Genomic DNA, 23,719 nt, shown 5'->3' on the forward strand with positions numbered 1-23,719 from the left:
AGTATAAGTTTTAAACAAACAATTTAATACTGTACACAGCAATGATGATTGTGAAGCTTGGTTGAGGTGGTGAAGTCAGAGGGTGGAAGAGGGTTGGATATTTCCCAGGGAATGCCTTACTGCTAAATGATGAACAACTACTCGGAGACCCCTCAGGGGTTAACACGTTGTTAATGTAGCCTCACACTCTACAAGGCAGCACGAATGGAGGGAGGGGAGACAGCATGGCAGAGAGAGACAGAGACACACACCGTGTATGTGTGTGAGTGTGAGTGAGAGAGAGAGACGCGCGCATTGCCCCTTTAAGTATGCTGACCCCACTCTAAGTACACTGCCTTTTAAAGTAGATCAGCAAGTTGAGACAGCAGCTGCAGCCAGCAAGCTCCCTCCGTCCTGAGCCCTGTCATGGTCCCCTCCGCTCTTTGGAGATGGGGTAAAGGAGTGGGGGGAAGTGGGGAGGGGGACACCCTGACATTAGCACCCCTCTTCCTCCCCCTTGCACAGCAAGCAGGAGGCTCCCGAGAGCAGCTCCAAGGCAGAGGATAGGAGCAGCACATGGCAGTCGGGGGAGGGACAGCTGAACTGCCCGGCAATTGATAGCCTGCTGGGTGGCTGCTGCACAGAAAACATAGGGGAGCAGAGAGCTGATAGGGGGGCTGCTTGTCCGCCCTGGTTCCAAAGCCCCCACCAGCTAGCTCCAACAGGCTGCTCTTTCTCCAAGCAGTGGACAAAGCAGGCAGCTGCCAAACGACGTTATAAGGGAGCATTGAGCAACTTTAAACCAGCATGTTCTCTAATTGATCAGCAACACAACAATGAAATAATGTTAACTGGGATGACTAAGTGAGCAGTACTGTACAGCTGTTATCTCCTGATTTTAAAAACTGAGACAGTCTCAGAGCAGTGCATGGTCAAATCCCCTGCACTACTCTGAAAATCTCAGTATAAAATGCTGGACATTCAGACTATGTTCTTTTAAAATGTATCAATACACTTAAGTAAATGTATAATTGGAAAAGATTAACTATCAGCTGGTCAACATATAGTAGAGTAATGGCATTCATTGGGATGTAATGAGTATGAAATACTAAGTTGTCACTCCCAGTTGCTAGTTTGCTGGGGGAGGAGAGTGGTGAAAAGAACAGGAAAAGGAAAATTGAGGTGACTTAAATGAAACAGGAGGCTCTTTGAGATGTGTGATCTGTGTTCCACACATGGATACGCATGCACACCACATGCCTAAGTCAAGAATTTTTCACAAGCAGCATCTTTTAACTTGCACATGTGCCATGGCTCTCCTTGTGCTCCGAACCGAGGGTATAAAGGGCGGTCTGGACCGATGCCTCTCCAGTTTCTACTTTTACCTCAAATCCAAAAAATCCGGAGCAGAAGGGACAGAGGGTGGGGAGTGGAATACAGATAGGGACGGCACATTTTGAAGAACCTCCAGTTACAGATAAGTAACCTGCATTTCTTCTTCGAGTGATGGTCCTTATATGTATTCCACAGGTGGGAGATTAACGTGCAGTACTCAAATGCATGTTGGGTGTGAGGATGAAGAAGTGATAGCTGACTGTAATACTACTATCCTCACAGCTGTATCTTCCAGTAACTGCCCTACATATCTCTACTAGGTATCGGCCTCCTGGCAGGGTAGAGACAGTTTTAGAGATGTAGCAGAGGTTCCTTGAGCTTTAGTAGAATGAGCCCTCACTCCCTCTGGGAAGAGGGGGAAACATGAGCTAGTTGATAACACAAAGGATAATACAATCAGAAATCCATTTTGAAAATCTCTAAACACATACAGCTTGACCCCATGATCTCTTTGCTACGGAAACAAATAGTTTAGATGGCTTTCTAATGTCTTTTGTTCTTTGTAGGTAAAGGCCAATGCCCTTCGGACATCCAGAGAACACAGCCTCCTCATTTCATCTGAGGCACGTGGTTTAGGGGGGGAAATGGTAAGTGGATGGTATGACTCATATGAAACTCAGAAACTTCTTTAGGGATGAATTTGGGGTGGGATGTAATGAGACTTTTTCTTTAGAGAAGTCAATATACGGCAGGTCTACCATAAGTCCCCCCAGCTTGCTGAATCTTCTGACTGATGTTATAGTGATTAGAAAGGCCAACTTCATAGACAGAAGAACCATAGACCATGTGGCCAGAGGCTCGAGGGGAGGCTGGTGAGAAATGACAGAACTGAGGTGCAAACTTCACCAATAGTGGAAAGGATCTAAGAAGCCCCTTCAAAAAGTGAGTTGTGACAGAATGAGTGAAGATCATGTGGTTATCTGCCAGAGGATGAAAAGCACTGATTGCTGCTAAATGCTCTTAGAAGGAACTGAAAGTGAGACCTGGGGACCAATAGGTAAGAAAATATTCCAGGATAGCAGGGATTCCAGCCAGTTCTGGTGTTGCTGAGACCAAGTGGAAAAATGCTTCCATTGGGCTGAATAACATATCTTAGTAGAGTCTTTCCTGCTTTGTTAAAGATAGATTGCACCATTCTGGAACATGAGCACTCTACATTTGATGCCCATTCAAATACCAGGCTATGATCTGCAGTGGTTCTGGACCAGGGTGCCTGAAAATGGGCAGATGTTTATGGTGGCTGAGCTGAAAACTTCAGTAGATCTGTAAACCAGAACTATCTCAGCCAGTTTTATATAGATTCACAGATTCCAAGGCCAAAGGGACCATTGTGATCATCTAGTTGGGCACAGTAAGGATGATTTGAGCTCTGTCTTGAGAGATTTTCTATAGAACCTGTGGTATTAATGGAATGGGAGGAATGACGTAGATCCTTCCATAATAGCAGCTGAGCATCTCCCAGTGAGACCTTGCCCAGGGCCACTCTGGGGCAGTATGGGGGATGCTTTTGTTAATGTGTGAGGCAAAAAAGGTTTGAGGATGGCATTTCCCATTGCATGAAGAGAACCAAATTGTGACTTTCCCATTCATGAGTAGCAGAAAAATATTTGCTGAGATGTCTGCTAGGGAATTCTGCACCCCTGGTAAGTATACTCCTGATTGGAGTATGTGATGGCTGATGCACCAGTTCCAGAGGTTGACTGCCTCTATACAAAGTGGAAGGGGGATCTCGTTTCCCATTACTTGTATATACAGAATATAGTTATCCTATTGTCCAACATTACTTGGACATGCCAGGATCAGATAAGTGGGAGGAAGGCGTTGCAGGCTCAATGTACCCCTTGAGTTCTAGTAAATTCATGCATTCTGGACTTCCTTAGGGTCCAGAGGCTCTGTGCTGTATGATCACCCACATGAGCATCCCAACCTAAGAGGCACGCATCAGTGAAGATGACTGCCTTGGGAGTCAGTGTGAAGAAAGGGATTCCCACCTGAACTTTGGCTTTGTCCACCAGATGACAGAGTCCAAAACCTTGGATGGAATTGCCACCTCGTTGTTGATGTTATCTCTCTCTGGTGAGTACACAGAGAGAAACCAGGCTTGAAGACAACGAAGATGAAGCCTGGCAAATAACATCATGTGTGTGCATGGTGCCATGTGTCTGAGGAGGGAAAGGCAAGTTCTGATTGAGGTCCAGGGTCTGATAGTGACCTGGTGTAGGAGAACGCCCCTAGCCTGAAACCTCTTGAGAGGTAGATAAATTCTTGCTGTGGCCAAATACAATGTCACCCCTATGAAATTTATGGGGGTTAATATGGATTTCTTGTGGTTAATGCAAACACCTAAGAAAGGCAGTAGACTGAGCAGGAATCAGGTTGCTCTCCAGACTTCTTCGTAATATCTGCTCATCAGAAGCTAATCATCAGGGTATGGAAAGATGGTGAATCCCCTTCTTCTCATTCAAGCTCCACCACTACTGAAAACCTTTATAAACACCCTGGGTGCTGCATGGCTAGCCCAAAGGGGAGGACTCTGAATAGGTAATGGTCTTGATCAAAGAGGAACCTTAGGAACCTTCTGTGGGGTGGGTGAACATCTATGCAAACGTATGAGTCTTCCATGAGGACAGCTACAAACCACGTGCCCTCCTCTAGGGATGGAATTATTGATGCCAAGGCAATCCTGCAGAATTTTAAAGCTTTTGGATGAATAAGTTCAGTTGTCATAGGTTGAGAATGGGCCTCCATCCCTCATTCTTTCTGGGGATCAAAAATGAAGGGGAGTAGAATCCCCTCCCTTGTCATTTAGGTGGAACCTTTTCTCTGGCTCACCAAAGGAGAAGTGAGTCCACTTCCCGTCAGAGAATCATCTCATGAGAATGGTCCCTGAAAAGGAACTGTGAAGGGGGTTTGTGTGTAGGAGTAGCCAGAAACTCAATCAGATAGTTGCCGTGAATAATTTCCAGTACGCATTTGTTGGCAGTTAGGGCCCTCCAGTTGCCAGCAAAATGGGTAAGGTGGCCTCCAAAAATCTGAGGAGGGGAATGATATGGCAACAGTAAAGTATGTGGGAGTCTCTACAGTCTCGTCAAAAGAAACTCTTGGACTAGGGGTTAGAGTAAGATGTTGCAGAGATTGTATTCCTGGGCCTATAAACATTCTTTCTTTTATTTGCCTGAGGATACTGATGATAAAAGAGCTGTGGAGGCAGTCTCACCTTATCCCTCTGTCTGTGATGTTTTCTCTTGGGGGCATGGGTACAGAGATGCCAAAGAGTGAAGAGTTGTCTTTGAGTCCTTGAGGAAGCAGAGAGATGTATCTGTCTCCTCATGAAACAGATTGATCGTATCGAAGGGCAGATCCTGGATGGTAGTCTGTACCTATCTAGGGAAACCTGAAGATTGTAACCACAAGTCTCTCCTCATAATAATGGCTATAGCTGTTCCTCTAGACCAGTGGTTCTCAATCAGGGGTATGTGTAAGAAAAAGACTGGATCCTGGACTACTGAGAATACTGATGGCTGCGCACCAAGGCTGGCAGGTTGGGAAGGGAGAATTACTCTGTATCCTTGGGATAGTCTCTTCCTCTGGAGTGACAATGTCCTGAGATAAAGATGATCTCGACAGGAGGGGCAGATGATAGGGGAGAGCAAAAATGTCCTCCATGGAGACAAAGATCTCAGACCGTCAAGAGGTGTGGGGAGAGTTCACTGATGGAGCCACTGGAACAGAAATTTCCCTGGTTACAGTGGAAGTCTGATCTCACCTGGGCCATGTGCTTTAGGCACCACGTCTGCTCTGTTTGTCTTGAGCCTTCGCCATAGGAACTGATGCTAGAATCAGCGGATCTGTACCCCTGCATGCCACTTTCTCCTGCTGAGATTTACTTGGGCCTAAGTCCCTGATGCCCATGTGTGCAGGCTCTTCTGACTTTGACGGGGTCAGGGAGGGCTCCTTTCTCTTCAAAGGAGTCCTCAAAGAAGAAAGTTTGTCCCTACCCCTTTAATCTCATGGGAAGCGGCTTAGAAGTCTTAGCCTCCATTCCTGAAATTATGCTTGATGAGACTGATGTATTGGGGGTGGATGGGTGTCTCTGACCTGGATCTGATTAGTGTCTCATAGGCTTCTCCATCAGGTGTTTCCTAAGTCTCAGTTCCCAACCCTCATGAGTTCTGGGGCGAAAGGAGCAGCAGATGCTGCACTTGGCTGAGATGTGAGCCTTACCCAGGCAGCAGACACAATATTGATGTTCACTGCTCACAGAAATGGAGGGAGGGCAGGAAACGCAGTTTTTGAACCTCAGAATCCCAGGCATAATCTCAGCCTTCTTGGGGGAAAAAATTCCTTCTTGGAAGGGGTAGAGGGAAACAGAAAATAACTAACTATACTATATGAGAAAAATACTAAAACTATTTAAAATATATTTACAGAAGTGATACAATAGGAAGGATCTGAAGCTATCAAAGATTTCAACTCAGACCATCCAGTGGTAAGAAGGACCTGGAGAAGCATTGGCCCGCACTGCTTCATGCCCCCAGTTCAGAGCACAAGGAGAACTACAAAGCATATGCGGCCCAACAGACAATGCTTGCAAAAAATTGTGTACTCAGGCGCATGCATACCCATGTGTGGAATACACATACAGACCATCACTTGAAGATCACTTGGAGATGAATGGTAAGTTCTGTACTAACTTGTGGCAGACTCCTCAAGATGGCCTACAGGCTGCACCACAGCACAAAATCTCTGCAGTGATCATCACTATGGACTCTCACCAAACTGCTTGACATGCCCCCTCCAGCTGGAAGTTACTCAAGGGACCGCATAGTGACACTTACATTGGACCTCTGGTGCTCCTGTGCTGAGGAAATTGTTCTCCAGTCCAAATACTTCACTAGAGCAGCATATAGGGACCACAACAGGAGGCACACCTGCAGAGTTTTTACTACCTTTGATGTGCCATACAGTCACTGACTGTTTTTAAGTATTACCGTAAGAACGATATAAGCCGAGATGTTTAATTTATGAGTGTACTGACTGCTTAATTTTACTATTTGAACAAAAAAACTGGAAATAGCATTTGGCTGAAGTCAAATTTGGATTAGACTGGTGGCTACAGCAATAATGAGAAGTACATGTATTACATATTTATTCTAATACAGCAGGATTATTAGCAATGCCATAGTTAGTCAAAATCATAACTTTGTAAGACAAAGTATTCGTTAGATATGACTTTCCCTGTTAGCGTGAAGAGTCTGCACCTGAGGGGCATGTAGATAATCAAGGTGCACTTTTGTTATCTATCAACGAATCAGCATTCAGCATTCTGAAGACTTGACTATTAAGCTAGTTAAAAAACCACATTGTTTAACGTGCACAGGCAAGATCCTGGAATAAAAATGAAATATTTACAACAGATTGTATTAATATACTTAGTCATTCTGAATAAAAAGAGCACCCTCAAGCGCCTAATACCCTGATAGGTTTACTACCAACAGTGCACGGACAGAATGGACAGGCCTGACATGAACCAATCACGAAGAAGAGGAGGAGAAAAAGTGGCTGAGAGGCTGATACAGGTAGCTGGAGAATACTGATGCCTCCTTTTAGTTATTCAGCTTCTAATAGTTATTTGAAATTATTCTTAAACCGAAATATTAGAATTTAGTTAAAAATTTAACTAAATTTATATACACCCAGTGCAAGACAAAAGGTACACAAACAAGTCCATTTCAAGCTCATCATTTCCTGCTTCCCCTTTTGTACTGATAAAGTTGCAATTTTCAGGAGTACTTTACTTCCGGGTATACCAGTTTACCCGATATTACTTCATATTAAAACACTTTTACAGAACAGAAAATTTTTGGTTTTAATCCCATAAATGTCTGTTCTGTACAGATTTATGGGTCAGTAGATCACAAACGCAGAAGTATCAAGGTGGGAATAGCAAATCCATTTCACATTTGACACTACTAAGCATTTAAAATATAGGTCCCTATGACATTTATCGCACTGTAACCAACTTACTCCTCTTGCATAATTGTGAAAATGCACATACACCCATTTTCAGTGTCATTTATAACTAATGAAACATCACATAGATACATATTTCCTAATTTTCATTAAAGAAATATTTGAAATTGATTAGTCTCCATAAAAAATGGCAACAGATAATGCATCTTGCTATTGATTATTTTTTATTAGTGATTAAATGCTATATTCATGGACTGGCCTTAGTGTACAAATTGCATGGAGATGGGAAGAAGAAAGATAGCAATGAAGAGACCATCCCATCTACCTCCTCTTCAAATAAAGTGAAAATAAAGAAGGGGAAGAAGAAGAAAAAAATAAGAGAATAAGGAATCCCATGTGGCATATATTATAAATTGAAATACAGTATGCAGAGGCAGAATGAGACTCACTATTTAGGTAAAGCAGAGTTCAAAAGAATACTCACAGGAATAAAAGCTCCTAAATCTTCAACATAACCAGGATGTTCCTTAAGCCATTTTTCTAAATCCTTCCTTTTTGGTGCATCATCCCCTGCAAGCCTTGTTCCATCTTTCAGGTTAATGACAGGAACTGGGCTTTCTGCATCAAGTAGACCTTGGGACTGAGCATAAGTAAGTGTTGGGTTTATTACTGGAGCAACTTGCGAGGTGTTAATGCCTGGACTAACCTGTAGAAAGACAAAATGTTCTGAGAAATATGCAATATATTGGAAAATGAATGTCACAAAGAATTTGTAGGTGGTCTCCAATTTAGTTAAATACACAGCCAATTACATTCTGAAAGAGATCTATATGTAATTTTCCATATTGTAATTAAGCAATATTATAGATGTGGCTTTTTGTTTGTTTTTAATAAAAAACCTTTCCAGTTCGCATTTAAAAGATTATAAGTAAGGCAATACTTGAATTGTGGAATGATTATCAAAAAATTGTGAACAAGCCATGGAAAATTGCGGAAAAGTAATACTGGACCGTATTATTTGCATTAATAAAGTCCATTATTACTTTTCTGCGATTTTCCACTTTTGGCCACCCATGGCTGAGAGTGGTGGCTCCCGCTGACATCTGCCTGGGGCTGACAGAAGGAGCCGGGGCTCCCACTGTCAAAATTGCAGTGGAAGCCGTAATATTGCAGAATCTGCAATTTTCACAGCATTGCAAGTTAAGTAGGACCTTAATTATAAGCTTATACTGATTAATTCCAGATGAAATAATTTGAATGCTAAAGTTTAGCAATTATTTGTTCACAGCATAATATGCTCAATGAAGACATTCACAGTAAAATGGAACTCATATTTTGGATACAGAATCACATTTACTTACATGATTAGGTGGTTTATTTCTATTTATAAAGAGGATGTCAACTCCTTCTACATTCTTCCTCCTTCCTCTCCTCTTTTTGACTACAGGCTGGCTGTCGACTATCACTCCATTAGCATTAGCTGTTAACTGATTGGAAGCACCTATCAAATGCAATATAATTAGTCAAAGGTGTGTTCCGTCTATAATCAGGAACACATTCAATAAAAAAGTTCCATAATTTGAAATAGAGTAATTTAAAGATAATTCCCACATATAAACAAAAAATCATCTAACTGCTAAAGAGACCCTGTAACAAGTACAGAAAAAAAAAAGGGATCAATACATCATAGTTGCAGCTGCTAGTACTATTAAAATTAAAACTATCAACTATTTTTCCATCTCCACTGTATAAAGGAAAGATCATTTAACTCCAAATGATTTAATTTAATTTTCTAGTACAGAAAAATCGGTGCATTTTATTTCTTTATTTGCGAACCAACATCATTCAGTGCTGTTAGCCTGACCATGATTAGCTCAGAACAGTGTTTTTAGCAGACAACCGCTCTAAAGCCAGCAGGGAAGACACAACTGTTTGTGAAGTATCACCCAAATTGGTGATGTTGAAAAAAGGAAAGCAAGTGTTCTTAAATCAGTATTCTATATGTAAATATCATTCACCAACATACTGAACCAATTTTAAGGTAACATGTTTTGGACTTAAATTCCTAGAAAGTTGTACCCATTTAAGAATCTCCATCAAGATATTGACAAGCTCAACATTCAAAATATGAGAGACTACACCATCTTCCAAAATAACATCTTAAGATTGACTTAAAAACATAGTGGGTTTGGGTTTTTTGTTTTTGTTTTAAACCCCTGTTTTTCACCTGTCTTTTGATTTTTCACCTTTACGGGGAGCTGCCCATGCACATTGTGTATGTGATCATCTTAGGGTCAAAATGCTACCTTAAATACACACAAAAATGCAGCATCTTTTTTTTACTGATTAGAGGGAACTCTGCTTACCTTCTATTGTCCTCTTGGGGGGCATGTGGCAATTCCATTCTATCCAGTCCTTAGCTAAATAGGATAGGCAGCTGCTCCAATCACATTCTTTCTGCATGTTTCCCCACAATCTACTGTCACCTACATTCACCCCCACTCATATTTCCCTCCCTCACAGTTTCTTACCCATCACATTCTCTTTCACACCACATTCCTCTGCACTCTTTCAGCTCCTCTCACTTTGCCTTCATATCCTCCTGCCACCTCTCAGATGGCCTCCTGATCCCAACATTCCCTAGTACCCCATCCCATCTGTACTCTGCTTCTCACATTCCTTTGATTCTTAGTACCCTGTCCAGTTCCCTAACCCACTCCATTCCCTGATAGTCCCTACAGTCCCATTCCTAACACCTTTATATTTGCCTGGCCCTCAGTGACTAATGGGACACTCTCTTCCCTGAGAGTAGCCTGGCTTCAGAGCCACAGGAAACCAATAGAATGTCATCTATCTTTGCTAAGGGCAGCCTCATTTTCATCTGATAAGGTCAAATGGATATACAATCCACCTTGCTAAGGGAAGCTTTTGCCTTCAGATCCAGATGGTAATGGGATATGGCAGCCATTTTAGATGAGGGCAAAAATTTGCAAGATTGAAGAAAAAATAAGACATTAACGAGAATCCTTAAAGATCCCAAATATTGCACAAGTTGACAACACTGTCGTACATATTTAATAGGCTTAAGGATCTTAGATGTATTATCCTGTTTTAAGTTGAAACTTGACATACCAAGTTTCTACTTCTGTATTTTTATGTAGCTTGTATTCAACAAAATGATTTCAATAAGCTTCTATTCTACATAAATGAAAAATGTGTACATTTTTCAAAGTTAAAGATATATTTTGGAATTGCTGTAACTCGAGCTTAGATTTTAAAAACTTTGTAAACAATTGGTCAATATTATGAACATCTTAAATATTGTGTCTACTTCATGTTTACAGACATTACTTTTCATAAAGGTTACTCACATGCATAACTCAGGTATACGTGAGAGATTATAATGTCTCCATAAGAGTCATTACGGTCTACTGGGTTACTCTCTCTCTCTCTCTCTCTCTGTATATAGTGTGTGTGTGTGTGTGTGTGTGTGTGTGTGTGTATAGACACACACACACACACACACACACACACACACACAATTATATTAAGTTCTTAAGAAGCTATTGTAATGTACAGGGTAAATAATATCCCTTTTAGACATTTTCTGAAAACATATTTATATAATAAAGCTATTGACAATCACTAGGCTAAATATCCATAGAAAAATCTAAATATAAGTTTACCACAATGAGACCATAATGGCACCAAAGAAATCATGACACCATCACAAGAACTAGAAGGCATCCAATGAAATGGAGATGTAAATTTCAAAAGTATAAAAGGAATGCCCCCCCCCCAAGTGTAATTAACCTCTGGAACTTAATGACTTTCATAGCTATAATTAGAAATAGATCCAAAACAAATACCTAAATCTAAACATTCCTTGTTACAAAAAATTGAGGATCCATATCAGAGGCTACTTTCTAGCTGTAATACATATTTCTGATTGAACTATAATACAGTTTTGTTCAGAATATTATTAAGGATCACAGTAGTAAAGCACAAAACTGTTTCTATACTACTATACTTGACTCTTTGATTGCCTCAGGCACAGGAGACAGATTATAAAGAATGCACAGAAAATTAACACCGATAGAAAATGGCAGACAAAGTATAATGGCTCTTTGTCTATTTCCCTACAATGTACAGTCTCAAAGAGATTCTTGTGACCAGGGAGCATTATGTAAATTGACACTATTATAAGTCATAATGTTTACCTGATTCTGGTAAGGATTTTGGAAAATTGACAAGGCTGGTCTCTGAAGCATTCTGGAGCTCACGTAGCCGAGCCAGGTATTGCTGCTGTCCTAACGTGCCTTCTTCACTTTCAAATAGCCTTTTCTGAGACAACCCCTGCTTCTGAAAAGTCAATTTCAAACCACCTTCCTGTTAAACAAATGCCAGGGTTAGAAGTTCAGGATTCTTGCATAAAACACATCTATTCCAGAAGAGTTGAGAGAAAATGAGATCACACAAGACTTTAATCAAGCCTTGCTTTTCTTCCAAGTAACCAATCTAACCAGAAATTTTACAGGACCACCTTTATGAATACAAATTGTGAATAAATTAATATCTTAATTGAAAAATTCAGACACTGAACATCTATCTACTTCCTTAGTCTCATCCTATGCAAATCCCAAATCCAATTACTAGAACAGAGTTCTCATCCATTTGTACTTACTACCAACAACTCTCAAATTATAAATATAGGAAATGGGTATTTTAGACACCTCTAGTATGTATGTGAAACTACAGAATTTAGTTGTAATCTTTTTAAAAGCACGTGAAATTATAAAGTGCTAATTTGAGTAGGGCATGCTAAAATGTTCAAAAAAAGCCAAACTCACTGGAAACACCTATTATTTATGCAACTAACCAGTTTGTTAGAAACTGCATAAAACAGACCATTTGAGGAAGCATCTGAACAGCAGGATTTCAGAAGTTTAAAGAGGGACATACATTCAATGATGATCCCTCTAGTAGGATATGCAAATTTAAAATTGCTCAATGCCCAAAAGAAACATATCCAAATACCCGTAAACTAATGTGCAAAGGAAGTAAGAGTGAGAGCAGGCAGCCACTTGCAGATAAAGCATGCCGCACACCGCAATCGCAATCAGGTCCTAGGGCAATAAAAATAAACATACGTCATTGATTTTCACTGTAAACTCCTTTTCTCGTACATGCTTCTTCACCTTTGGCATCTGTGGCGACTGATCATGTTCTTCCTTAACACCTGCAGTTGGGGGTGTTGGTGCACTAGGTTCACTGTAGTCTGCAGCTGCACCCGGGCTGTCCAGAAGTTTGGTTGTGTAGAAAGATGCTACTGTATTGCTGTCATAACTTCTTCTTGCTGAAGGCCATTTACCTTTCAACACTGTTTGACAAATACTGTCTAGTCGGTTAATCATAACTCGATCCTAGAAAAAAAAGAGATTTTTTTTTTTTTTTTTTTTTACAAAGGAACTGCTTACCAAATGTATACATTATGCCATTCAGAATGCAAATCTTACTCTTCTACAAAGAAGAGAAAGGATGATCTTATGGTTAAGTCACTGGACTTGTACTCAGGATTTGGGTTCAATTCCTGGCTCTACAACATGTTTTCCTATGTGACTTTAGATAGATCACATGATCTCTCTATACCTCACATAACCATTTGCAAAATGTGGACAATGATACTTCCTTTCTTCCACTCTGTGTATCTTGTCTATTTAGGTCCTGCTCCTGCAAATACTTAAGCACATGCTTTGCTTTACTCACATGAGTAGTCCCATTAATTTTAATGGGAATACTGTGGATAGTAAAATGAAACAGTGCAGAAGTGTTTGCAGATTTTTGGCCATGACCATTTGGGCTATCACCTAACATATGTTTGTTCAGTGTCTAGCTTAATGGGATCCTATTTAGGCTGCGGCTTGTAGGTGTTACAATAATATAATAAACAACCACAAATATAAAAATAAATGTGCATGCTCTTATTCATAGTTCCTGTTGTCATGTTTGAATCCGGAATGGAACAGATTCAAATACCTTAAGTCCCAAGCCGGCAGAGCACTAAGCATATATTTAATTTTAAACACACAAATAGTCCCACTGAAAAGTCAAGCATGTACTTAGACCTTAAGCAATACATGCTGAATTCCCCAAATAAAATGTAGGGGACCCTTTTAGAAGCTATGTAATATAAAAATAAAATCCATAAAGTTTGCTGATACGTTAGAGCATACATATTTGTCCAAGATATGTGAACACTAGAACTGCCCAATATATAAAATGCTCTTTACAGTTCTCTCCTAATCCTGATTATGTTCTACACCACTATACTCAGAACAAGGGCCTACATTTTCAAAAATGATTAGTTGTTTTGTTATGCCTCTATTTGTGGGTGTCCATAAATTGGCCTTCCACCTTCCCTATGAAAGTTAGATCGTTTAAGAGCTCAAGTGGCGCTCTTAAAAATTGAAAATCATGAACATGGAAATCAAAGTTTTTTTAAGAAAAATATTCGTGATGTTAATATAGTGGAGATTAAAAGCTCCTGAATTTCAGATACTAATACTAATCTCCCTCTTCTGAGCTCCCCCACCCTTTTTGTCTCTTCCTTTGTCATGAAGTTCCCTTTCAGGCTCTCCCTAAGCTGCTTGACTTCTGAAAGCAATGCCTTCATCAGAAGCTTCCAATCTGGCTGCGTATTTTCAAGCCTCAGTCCAATCCATGCCTGCCTCCGGTGAATGAGATCTTTATCACTGCAAATTAAGAAACCGATAGCTATTTTTTGTAATGTAGTACATGCCATACTCTGGGGGGGGATATCGATCCAAGATACGCAACTTCAGCTACGTGAATAGCGTAGCTGAAGTCGAAGTATCTTGGATCGAATTACCTGGGGTCCAGACGGCGCGGGATCGATGGCCGTGGCTCCCCTGTCGACTGTGCTACCATCGCTCGCTCTGGTGGAGTTCCGGAGTCGACAGTGAGCGCGTTCGGGGATCGATATATCGCGTCTTAACAAGACGCAATACATCGATCCCGGATAAATCGATTGCTACCCGATATGGCGGGTAGTGAAGACGTACCCTAAGACTGTGTTATCGGTAACTACATAATTTAAAACTGTTTTGTAGAGGGGAACACAGATTCTTTGGAAAGTAGCATGTAGAAGAATTATACCAGTGACCCTTACATTTTACAAAATTGTGTTAAAACAACTTTAGAACTACTGAAAAAATATAAATCCCAGAAAATTCAAAAATGAAGTTGAATCTACTTAAAATCCAACTAGCACCTCCAAGAAGTAGGTGATTTTATAAGACAGATGTACTGCAAACCATAAGCATAGCAGGGGACTGTGAAAACAGGATTGGCTTTAGATGCCCATAAAGTATTTCCCTTGGGTCCTCTGATTTTGACTTCAAGTGTCAAAGCTAATCTAATCTTTCATTTTTAAAATAATATCTATCCTTTTCCACTGTGAAGGCAATTGTCAAAAGTATACTAAACACTAGGATTAAAGTTTGTATTTTAAGTATACATTTTAACAACTTACAAAATCTTCTTCGTTTTCCACTAGTGCAGTTGAGAATAAGCCACTGATGCATGCAAAAGGATAAATTTACTCACCATGCAGTAAAAAATGGTTACTGGTTACCTCTTGTAACTGGTGTTCTAAGATGTGTTGCTCATATCCATTCCGTTCTAGGTGTGTGTGCGCCCACATGCACCATTGTTGGAATTTTTTGCCTTACTGGTATCCGTAGGGCCAGCTCTGGCATGCTCTGGAGTCGGGGTATATGAGGCGCCGCCAGCCCTATGCCCTCTAAGTTCCTTCTTGCCGGCAACTCGGACAGAGGGGTAGGAGGGCCGGTTATGGAATGGACATGAACACCACATCTTGAAGAACAGCAGTTATGAGAGCTAGGTAACCTTTTTTCTTCTTCGAGTGCTTGCTCATGTCGATTCCATTCTAGGTGACTCACAAGCGGTATCCCTGGAGGTAAGCTCAGAATTGTAACACTCCTCTGCCAAAGCTAGCATCACCCTGAACCTGCTGGGTGCAATGGGTATGGAGGTATGGATGGATGACCAGGTAGCGGCCTTGCAGATATCTTAAATTGGCACCTGGGCCAGGAAGGCTGCTAACGAGGCCTGCGCTCTGGTGGAATGGGCGGTAATGATCGCCAGCAGTGGTACCTTTGCCTGTTCATAACAAAACCTGATGTGGGTGGTGATCCAAGAGGAAATTCTCTGAGCAGAAACAGGTAGGCTTTTCGTTCTGTCCACTACTGTGATGAAAAATTGTGTCGACTTACAGAACGACTTAGTTCTTTCTATATAAAAGGCTAGTGCTTTCTTATCATCCAGAGTGTGTAACCTGCGCTCCTTATCAGATTTATGAGGTTTTGGGAAGAAGACCGGTAAAAATATGTCCTGATTAGTGTGAAACTGCAAAACTACCTTTGGTAAAAAGGCAGAGTGCAGTCGCAGTTCAACCTTGTCCTTATAGAACACCGTGTAGGGTGGCTCTGACGTAAGCACTCTGATTTCAGAGACCCTTCGAGCTGACGCAATTGCCACTAGGAAGGAGACCTTCCACAAGAGGAGCAGGTGGGAACAGTTGGGCAGGGGCTAGGGAGGGGCTGCTGCCAGGTTCATGAGTGTGCCAAACCAGTGCTGGCGAGGCCAAGCCGGGGCGACCATGATAACCTGTGCCTTCTCTCTCTTGATCTTTGCCAGGACCCTGCTGCTGAGAGGAATCGCAGGGAACGCATACATCAGGTTCCCTCACCACGACAAGAGAAAGGCATCGGAGAGGGAGTCCTTGCCCAGGCCTGGCTGCAAACAAAACCGGTGGCATTTCCTGTTTAGCCTGGTGGCGAACAGGTCCACTCGGGGAGTTCCCCACACCTGAAAGATCATGCAGGCTACCTCCGTGTGAAGCAACCATTCGTGGTGGGAGGAGAAGTCCCTGCTGGGGTGATCTGCTAGCGTTTTCTTGATGCCAGGGAAGTGACAAGCTTCCAGATGGATTTCATGGCTGATGCCTAAGTCCCAAAGACAGAGTGCCTCTTGGCAGAGAATCTACGAACATGCTCTCCCTTGCCTGTTGATGTAGAACATCAAGGCCGTATTGTCCGTCAGACTCTCACTACCTTGCCCGACAGGTAAGGTAGGAAGACTCCGAATGCCAAGCAAACCACCCTAAGTTCTTTGACGTTTATGTGTAATACCATCTCCTCCGGGGACCAATACCCTGGGTCTGGAGGTCGCCGAGATGCATGCCCCAGCTGAAGTCTGAGGCGTCTGATACCAATTCGATGGAGTGATGGGGGATATCGGACAGAACCACCTGTAGGATGGTCATGCGATCGGTCCACCAGTGAGGCGAGTACTGTCGGGGGAAATGGTAACGACCTTGTCCAGGTGATCCCTGGACTGGGAATAGACCGTCGCCAGCCATTGCTGCAGGGGCCGCATCCGAAGCCTGGCATGGTGGACAACGTATGTGCACACTGCCATGTGACCCAGCAGGCACAGGCAAACCCTGGCCATAGTGAGGGGGAATGTGAAGACCTCCGCGATGAGGTCCGTCAACGTCTGTTACCTTCCTAGCAGCAGGAACGCTCTGGCGCAGGTCGAGTTGAGCACCGCTCCGATGAACTCTATCCTTTGGACCAGAACGAATGTGGACTTTTTGTCATTCGCCGGTAGCATCAGGATCTCCTGCACTGCCTGCAGAGACTCGGGCGTCGATGGGACTTCGAGTTGACGGAAGCCCTCGTCACTGTCCGCTGTGGCAGGCATAGTATGGGAGGGGCTCGACATGAGCTGGGACCCAACTCCCTGATGGAGGTGTTGAGCCGCCCAGCACGGGTCTTGGCTTTCCTCCGGCCCTCTCCTTTCCCTACGGTAAGTGGGAGATCTTCCCCTCGCGGACCTCTTGAGCTTCTTGGCTGGAGAGGGGGATCGGTGCCGGCTCGTAGATGGCATCGGCGGGTGCTGGGGTCAGCGCTGACCCCATCAGGAGCGCCCCGAGATGGATGTCTCTCTCCTTTTTCATTTTGGGTTTGGACGACTTACAGATGCAACACGTGTCACTTATGTGTCCTTCTCCTAGACACCTTAACAGCTAACGTGCGGGTCGCTGATGGGCATGGGCCACTTACAATGATAGCATGGTTTAAAGCCTGGGGATCAAGGCATGCCCCATCCCTAGGCTGAGTCCTGTCTGGGACCAACTAACAAGAACTAATACTCAGGGTAAATACTAAACTATATACAACTATTTTAAAAAGAAATGTTTTTGAGACACACTGAACTAAGCGAAAGCTAGCTGAAGCAGCAGAAGTTCCAGCACCGTGACTGGCAGCAAGAAGGAACTCAGAGTGGGGGGGGAGCTGGTGGTGCCCCTTATACCGCGCCATGCGGGCGCCACTCCAGAGGGCACCAGAGCCAGTCCCCTACAGATACTGCTAAGGGAAAAACTTCTGGCACTGGTGCATGTAGCAAGCACACACACCTAATATGGAATGGACATGAGCAAGCACTCCAAAAACTATAGATTTTTACCTAGCACTGTCCATCTGGTCCACCCATGTGCCTCTACTCCCCTTGTGCGCCGCATCAAGGGAATAGAAGGGGGGATTGCCAGACTGCCACCATCTCAGTTCCTTCTCTACCGCCAGTAGGAGACTAGGGAGCAGGGAAAGAGGGGAGATAGTGCACTATATATAGGGAAAAGATATCTCAAAGAACTCCTGTTACTACCCATCCTCCTTCTTCCAGGGATTGTCCCTATGTGTAGTGCACTACTGCCAATTCACAAGCCGTCTCTCTAAGGAGGCAGGTGCCTAGAAACCTATGACATAACCGATTGCTTCTCTAGGCAGGGTAGTTTTGCATCAGACGCAGTTGTTCACACCCTGTACACAGTGTCTAGTGAAGGCATGTACAAAGTGCTAGGTTGCTGCTCTGCAGATTTCAGTAACAGGGATATCTTTAAGGGAAGCTACAGATGCTGCGCCTGAGCATTAACTGAGTGTGTTTTCACATTGCTTGAATGTGTTTCTGGTGTAAATTAAGCAAGGTGTGACCAAAGACAAAGAAAAGGACATATACATGCATGGTAAACAAAACCATCAGGAGAGCAAGTGGGGAAAGATGACCACTTAATCTCTTAATCTCGATGGGGTATGGAGAGTGTACCCCCCGCACCCGAAGCCTTCCTGCCTCTTGAAGCAGCATCACTGAACTTTGGGAAGATATAAAGAGAGAAAGCCATTTTGCCTTCTGTCACATGAGAGACTAAAGGGGCCAGAGCTCTTGAAATCACAGAATAGTGGATCCTTTAACCAAGCAGTTTGAAGTCTCTGGGAACTGAATATAGATGAGAAAACTGCTTAAGCAAAGATTGCAACCTGTTGAAATTAAGTTTTAATCTTAGAAGCATTTTTTACTTTTGTTTGCTTGTTTAATGAACTTGTTTTATTTATACTATACACCAACTCAATGTGTTAACCCCAGTTACGGTAATAAGCTTCCGGGTACTGTCTCTTGAAGGGAGCAGCAAACTTAACTTCTGTAAGTTTTCGGTGAGAGGGCTGGACACTACAGGGCAGACATTTTGGAGAAAATACAGGACAGGGAGGGTCTTGGCGTCACCCTGTGTATGCCGGCTGTTGGTGTCAGGGCTATAAGCCACAGCAGCATAGCATTTAAGACATCCAGAGTTCCAGACCAGGCAGTGACACAACCCGACTGGTCTGAGTCGAAACCCAAAACGTCATATTGGCATAGTCACAATAGGATTTACCACCAGCTTGCTATTTTAACTCATCAACCCCCAAGAAAAATGACCCAGCTATCACATTTGAGCTTGAAAATGGTATTACAAACTTACCTTTGGCCAATAGGATGCAGCCAACATATATCCACCTTGCAAGAGATAGTTGGAATTTGGCGTCCCGTTGTTCAACTGGAAACAGTCCTGGGTCTCATCTTGTGTGGTGCTCAGAGAGGCTACGCTCTCTTCGTCATATGCTTTGATGTGAGGGGTTCCTTCTGCTAAATAAAAGTACTACATATAACTTGAAGCTGTATAGAAAAATATACCTTTTTTTTTTTTTAGGATGCTCATACCAAGTATGTAAAGGTTTGGAAAGAAAAATTTGAACACTAATATAAAATGAAAAATGAAATTTTTATTCTGGGTATATGCAAGGCTGATTTTTAAATTAGGAGTGCTGAGGCTCTTCTACGTAAATTGTGAACTACTACTACTCTGCACATAACTATATTCCTATGCTCTTTTCTAGAGCTTAACATGTGAAGTATTCAGATATTTCAAAACAGGTTGCTTGCTAAAGTCTGATATGAAATCCCTGGTGTACTTTTTAGAACACGCACATTTCATTTTGAAGGGAAACGAAATGTGAGTTCAAGACAATAAATCAATTCCATTTTTAAACAGAAAAGTAAGTATGGAAAGCAAAGTGGTTGTCACCAGAGTGTGGTAAATCTATTGAGGGGATATTACTTTTTATGTGTGGTCCATTTCACTTATTGGATGGGGTGTAGAAGGCTCCATTTGCCCCCCCCCCCAAATTTTTTTTTTAAATGATGTGTCCACATAATATTACAATTTTAAACATGCATTTTTAAAATCTGAGTTTCTTTTCAACTAACATTCCACTGTTTCTCCTTCTCCCCGACCCTCACCTATGTTTCCCACATTCCAACTTCCATTTTTTTCATTTCTTTCCTCTTCCAGACCATCTCCAACAGAAGAAGAAAATCAGGGACATTATGTCTCTGTGTTTGCACAGTATAAATTTCCTTGTAGCAAGGCCAGACATATTTTTAAACTAACAGCCACAGATGCAAGAGCAATGTCAGATAATTCTGCAAGACTCAAACTTATGTGTAACAAAAAATGCAAGATTACAATTGTGTACATAAGTGAGAGCGAAAGATGGAGATTTTCATTGCTTTAAATCAGTTAATATCATATTTTAGCTGTGCATTGTGTGGTTAAGTTACGGAGGATGGGTGGGTGTGAGTGGGTTAGGTTTTTTATTTTTGTAGAAAAAGCATTTGTATCACAACACTCTACTTTCTACAAAAAAAGTGTTTCCATTATCACTCTAATCATAAAATATTGATAAAAAATACTACCCACCACTTATTTGCCAAAATATTACAAGTTTTCTATGGTAGAGGACCACACAGCCTCTCTGCTGAGCCCTCCCCCGCCACTCCCTGATCCTGGGCCAGATGTGCATCAGGATGGTCCCAAGCATAATTCAGCACAGTCTGAAAGTAGCTGTCAATTGTACCACCAATAGCACCAATGGACTGATAAGGCAGGTTGGAATCAGCAGGGTGTAATACAGTCCTAGCAACGTCTCCTTTCTCTAAACACAATTAATGACTAACCTAGCTCTACACCACCAGACGATCCCCCTGTGCAAGGGAGACTGAGGGGATATCATCTCATGGTGCCTAAGCTGGCTTTGCACCCAGAATCTACTTGTGGCACAGCACCAAGCAGCCACAATACAAGGGTGAGACTGCCCTAGATAACAAAAGATAACTCATAACATCCATGTCAAATCTCAACTCCTAAATATTAATACTTCAAAAACTGAAATGGATTTTGAATGCTTGGGACCACCAAAAACCTCTCTATTTCAAACAGATATGTAACCCATTTTTCCAGTATTCCCCCTGCCCCTTCCATGCAGTCCAAAATGGAGAGCCTGCTGAAAACTTTCTTCCTCTAGAGCAGAGTTTCTCAATGACCTGTCTGTGGACCAGCACCAGTCACTCAGATCTCCCTGACACAGTTTAGAAAGGCAGCAGAAAGGTCCCTGGTATCAAAAAGGTTGAAAGAAAAACTGCTCTAGAGAGCCCTAGTGGGTGGAGGTTAAGTGTTTTGGCTATCCCTTCCATCAACTGAAGTATTGTTTTCATGCAGAACAGTACAGTTGCTAAGCATGCAAATCCTGGGATTATAGAAATAATGGAAGTATTAACAATGGTTTAGTAACCAAGACTAAAATCACTAAATAGTGAGGCATTTGTTACAAATACTGTCCTCTCAAAACAGTTTGAACACAACAGATAGATCTAAAATACTAGCGTCTGTCAAGTGTGCAATATATAGGACAGCTGCACAAAAGGTGCTATGAATGGTGTACTACACATCAAAAAAAACTTACATATTAAAGAGATGGTGCATAATGAATTGCACTGAAGTTAAGAGAACCTTCCAGCAGTTACCAAATCTTTAAAATGGAAATTTCTAATTAAACAGCAACAGAAAGTCAGACAGACTGATTTACACTCCCTAGCTAACATTTTACAACTAGAGGGTCAGACATGTCATTGGTTACATAGGCTAAACTGGCAGGTGGTGGAAAAGGAAGGAATACAGTCCCTATTACCTGAACCTGCAGCAATTTTACAGGATACTGCCACTAACCCTAAATTTTATTGTTAAATTGTCTAAGCCACTCCTCGTGTCTCCTTTGTTTTATCAGTTTCTTATCAACAACATCCCCTTGACAATGCCCATTTGGTCCTGCAGGCAGAGGAGCATTGCAACATCAGAGGTTACTCAGTCAGTAACTCTAACCCTAGCCTTAAACCTGAACACTAGCCTGTTGTTTACCTTAGTCATCTCCCTCCTTGACAGTCAAGGCAGAGAGATTCTACTAAAACAGTTTTAAGTAGGCAAAAGGTAAATGAGGGAGCCTCAGTGCAAATCTCGTCTCATTCCTACTCAGCCAATATAGCTCCTGATTTAGAACAGAGGTTCTCAAACCTGGATGAGAGCACGGAATGTATTCTGGGGGGGCGGAGGGGGAATGAGAAGCTGGAGGGGAAAAAAAAAACAACTGACTGCACTTATTCAGAGCTGGGTGGCCAGATGCCTGCCAGGCAGCGCTGCCACCAGCAACAGCAGAGAAAGAAAGAATGGCAGTATCATACCATGCTTACGTCTCCACTGCTGCTGGTGGCGGCGCTGCCTTCAGAGCTGGATGCCTGGCCAGCAGCCGCTGCTCTCTGCTCTGCCTTCAGAGCTGAGTGGCTAGAGAGCGATGTGGTCCGGGGGGAGATAAACTGCTACAGACACAAAGAAGGAATGTGCAATCAAATAAGTTTGAGAACCATTGATCTAGAACAGCCCCTCTATTCCAGTCCTGAACTCCTATGCCACCCCAACTCTCTTAGTTCTGACTGCCAGTTTCATTTGCTGATTCATTTTGACCAACAGAATTGAGTATGCAAATGAACTGGAGGGTGAGAGCGATGACTAGCTGATTTACTTCTGATGTCACAATGCTTCAGACAGAGACATGCCATCTAGTTGACTGTTAGGCCTCATGCTGCTAAGCCAAATACATACTATAGTCAAGATTTTTATCACATTAAATATAACAATAGATTTGCTATGGGTGAGTTTCAAAGGTACCTAAGTAACACAGAAACACAAATCCTATTGAAAAAAACCCACCATGGACCTAGTGCTCCCAAGCCACACAGCTGATTTTGAAAATTCTATCTTATGTGTTCCTAGGTCCTACACTAATCCACAATCTCATTTATATTTTCTGAATAGTTTTGAAGTCTGAATATCAGTGCAAAAATGCTTGAAAATTTGTCAGCGAATGCAAATACATGTTGCACTGTGTCAGACAAGCATAAATGAATGAGCATACACCACTTATATAATATGCTAATATCCCATAGTAACAAATTACATATTTGCACCTAACTTCATAACTGACCCTTGCTGTTGCAGCCTAAAACCTTACCTTTAGTGGTGGGAAATCTCTCCTAACCCACACAACCCAACTCTACTGCCAGAAAGTTAATGATCACCATTATATAACATTCGTTGTACTCGTAGTGGAAACCAATCTAAAGCAGATCTTGAATATTAGCACTTTTAATGTATTTTTCTCTCCATCACAGAAAACAGAGCAGAGGGTTATATTAACAGTAAAACAGTTGAATTGAGTTCAAGACATTGAGAATCATGCTCCCCCCATTGTCTAATTCCTGTCATGACAATCTTTGAGCTAACACTTTGGCAGAATACGGTTCTTATTGTCGCAATTCTTTCTGCTGTTGGGACAGCATTACGTGGCATGATACTTTGCTGCTTCAGGAAATACTTTAAGATGAGGTAAAGAAGAGACAAACAGAGTGTTGGGGAAACAAAAGGAAGGGACAGGAGGCACAGAAACAAAAGGGAGATTTTATAAAAGGAGGGCCTGTTGCTCTAGATATCTAAGTTTGGTAACCAAGACCGGTCCCCTCATGCCCATAGGTGGGTGCTGAGACAGTACCTCAAATTACTCTT

General features: G+C 42.2%; 1 protein-coding gene across 8 annotated transcripts in view; it reads right to left on the reverse strand.

Moving 5' to 3' along the window:
* The window catches only part of CHD9 (chromodomain helicase DNA binding protein 9), a 180,955-nt gene that overhangs the window by 12,431 nt on the left and 144,805 nt on the right, over positions 1-23,719 (reverse strand). For 4 of the 8 annotated variants that reach the window (XM_026652905.1, XM_026652903.1, XM_026652904.1 and 1 more), the window contains 5 exons: positions 19,250-19,413; positions 12,498-12,770; positions 11,568-11,736; positions 8,709-8,848; positions 7,832-8,053 (listed from right to left, as the gene is read on the reverse strand). In XM_026652905.1, the coding sequence (XP_026508690.1) occupies positions 7,832-8,053; positions 8,709-8,848; positions 11,568-11,736; positions 12,498-12,770; positions 19,250-19,413 (968 nt within the window). The remainder of the gene's footprint in view (positions 1-7,831; positions 8,054-8,708; positions 8,849-11,567; positions 11,737-12,497; positions 12,771-19,249; positions 19,414-23,719) is intronic. The other 4 variants (XM_026652907.1, XM_026652910.1, XM_026652908.1 and 1 more) reach the window with 3 other exon arrangements.

Source organism: Terrapene carolina, unplaced genomic scaffold (genome assembly GCF_002925995.2).
Source record: "Terrapene carolina triunguis isolate 2854851 unplaced genomic scaffold, T_m_triunguis-2.0 Scaffold130, whole genome shotgun sequence".
NCBI classification, from domain to species: Eukaryota; Metazoa; Chordata; order Testudines; family Emydidae; genus Terrapene; species Terrapene triunguis.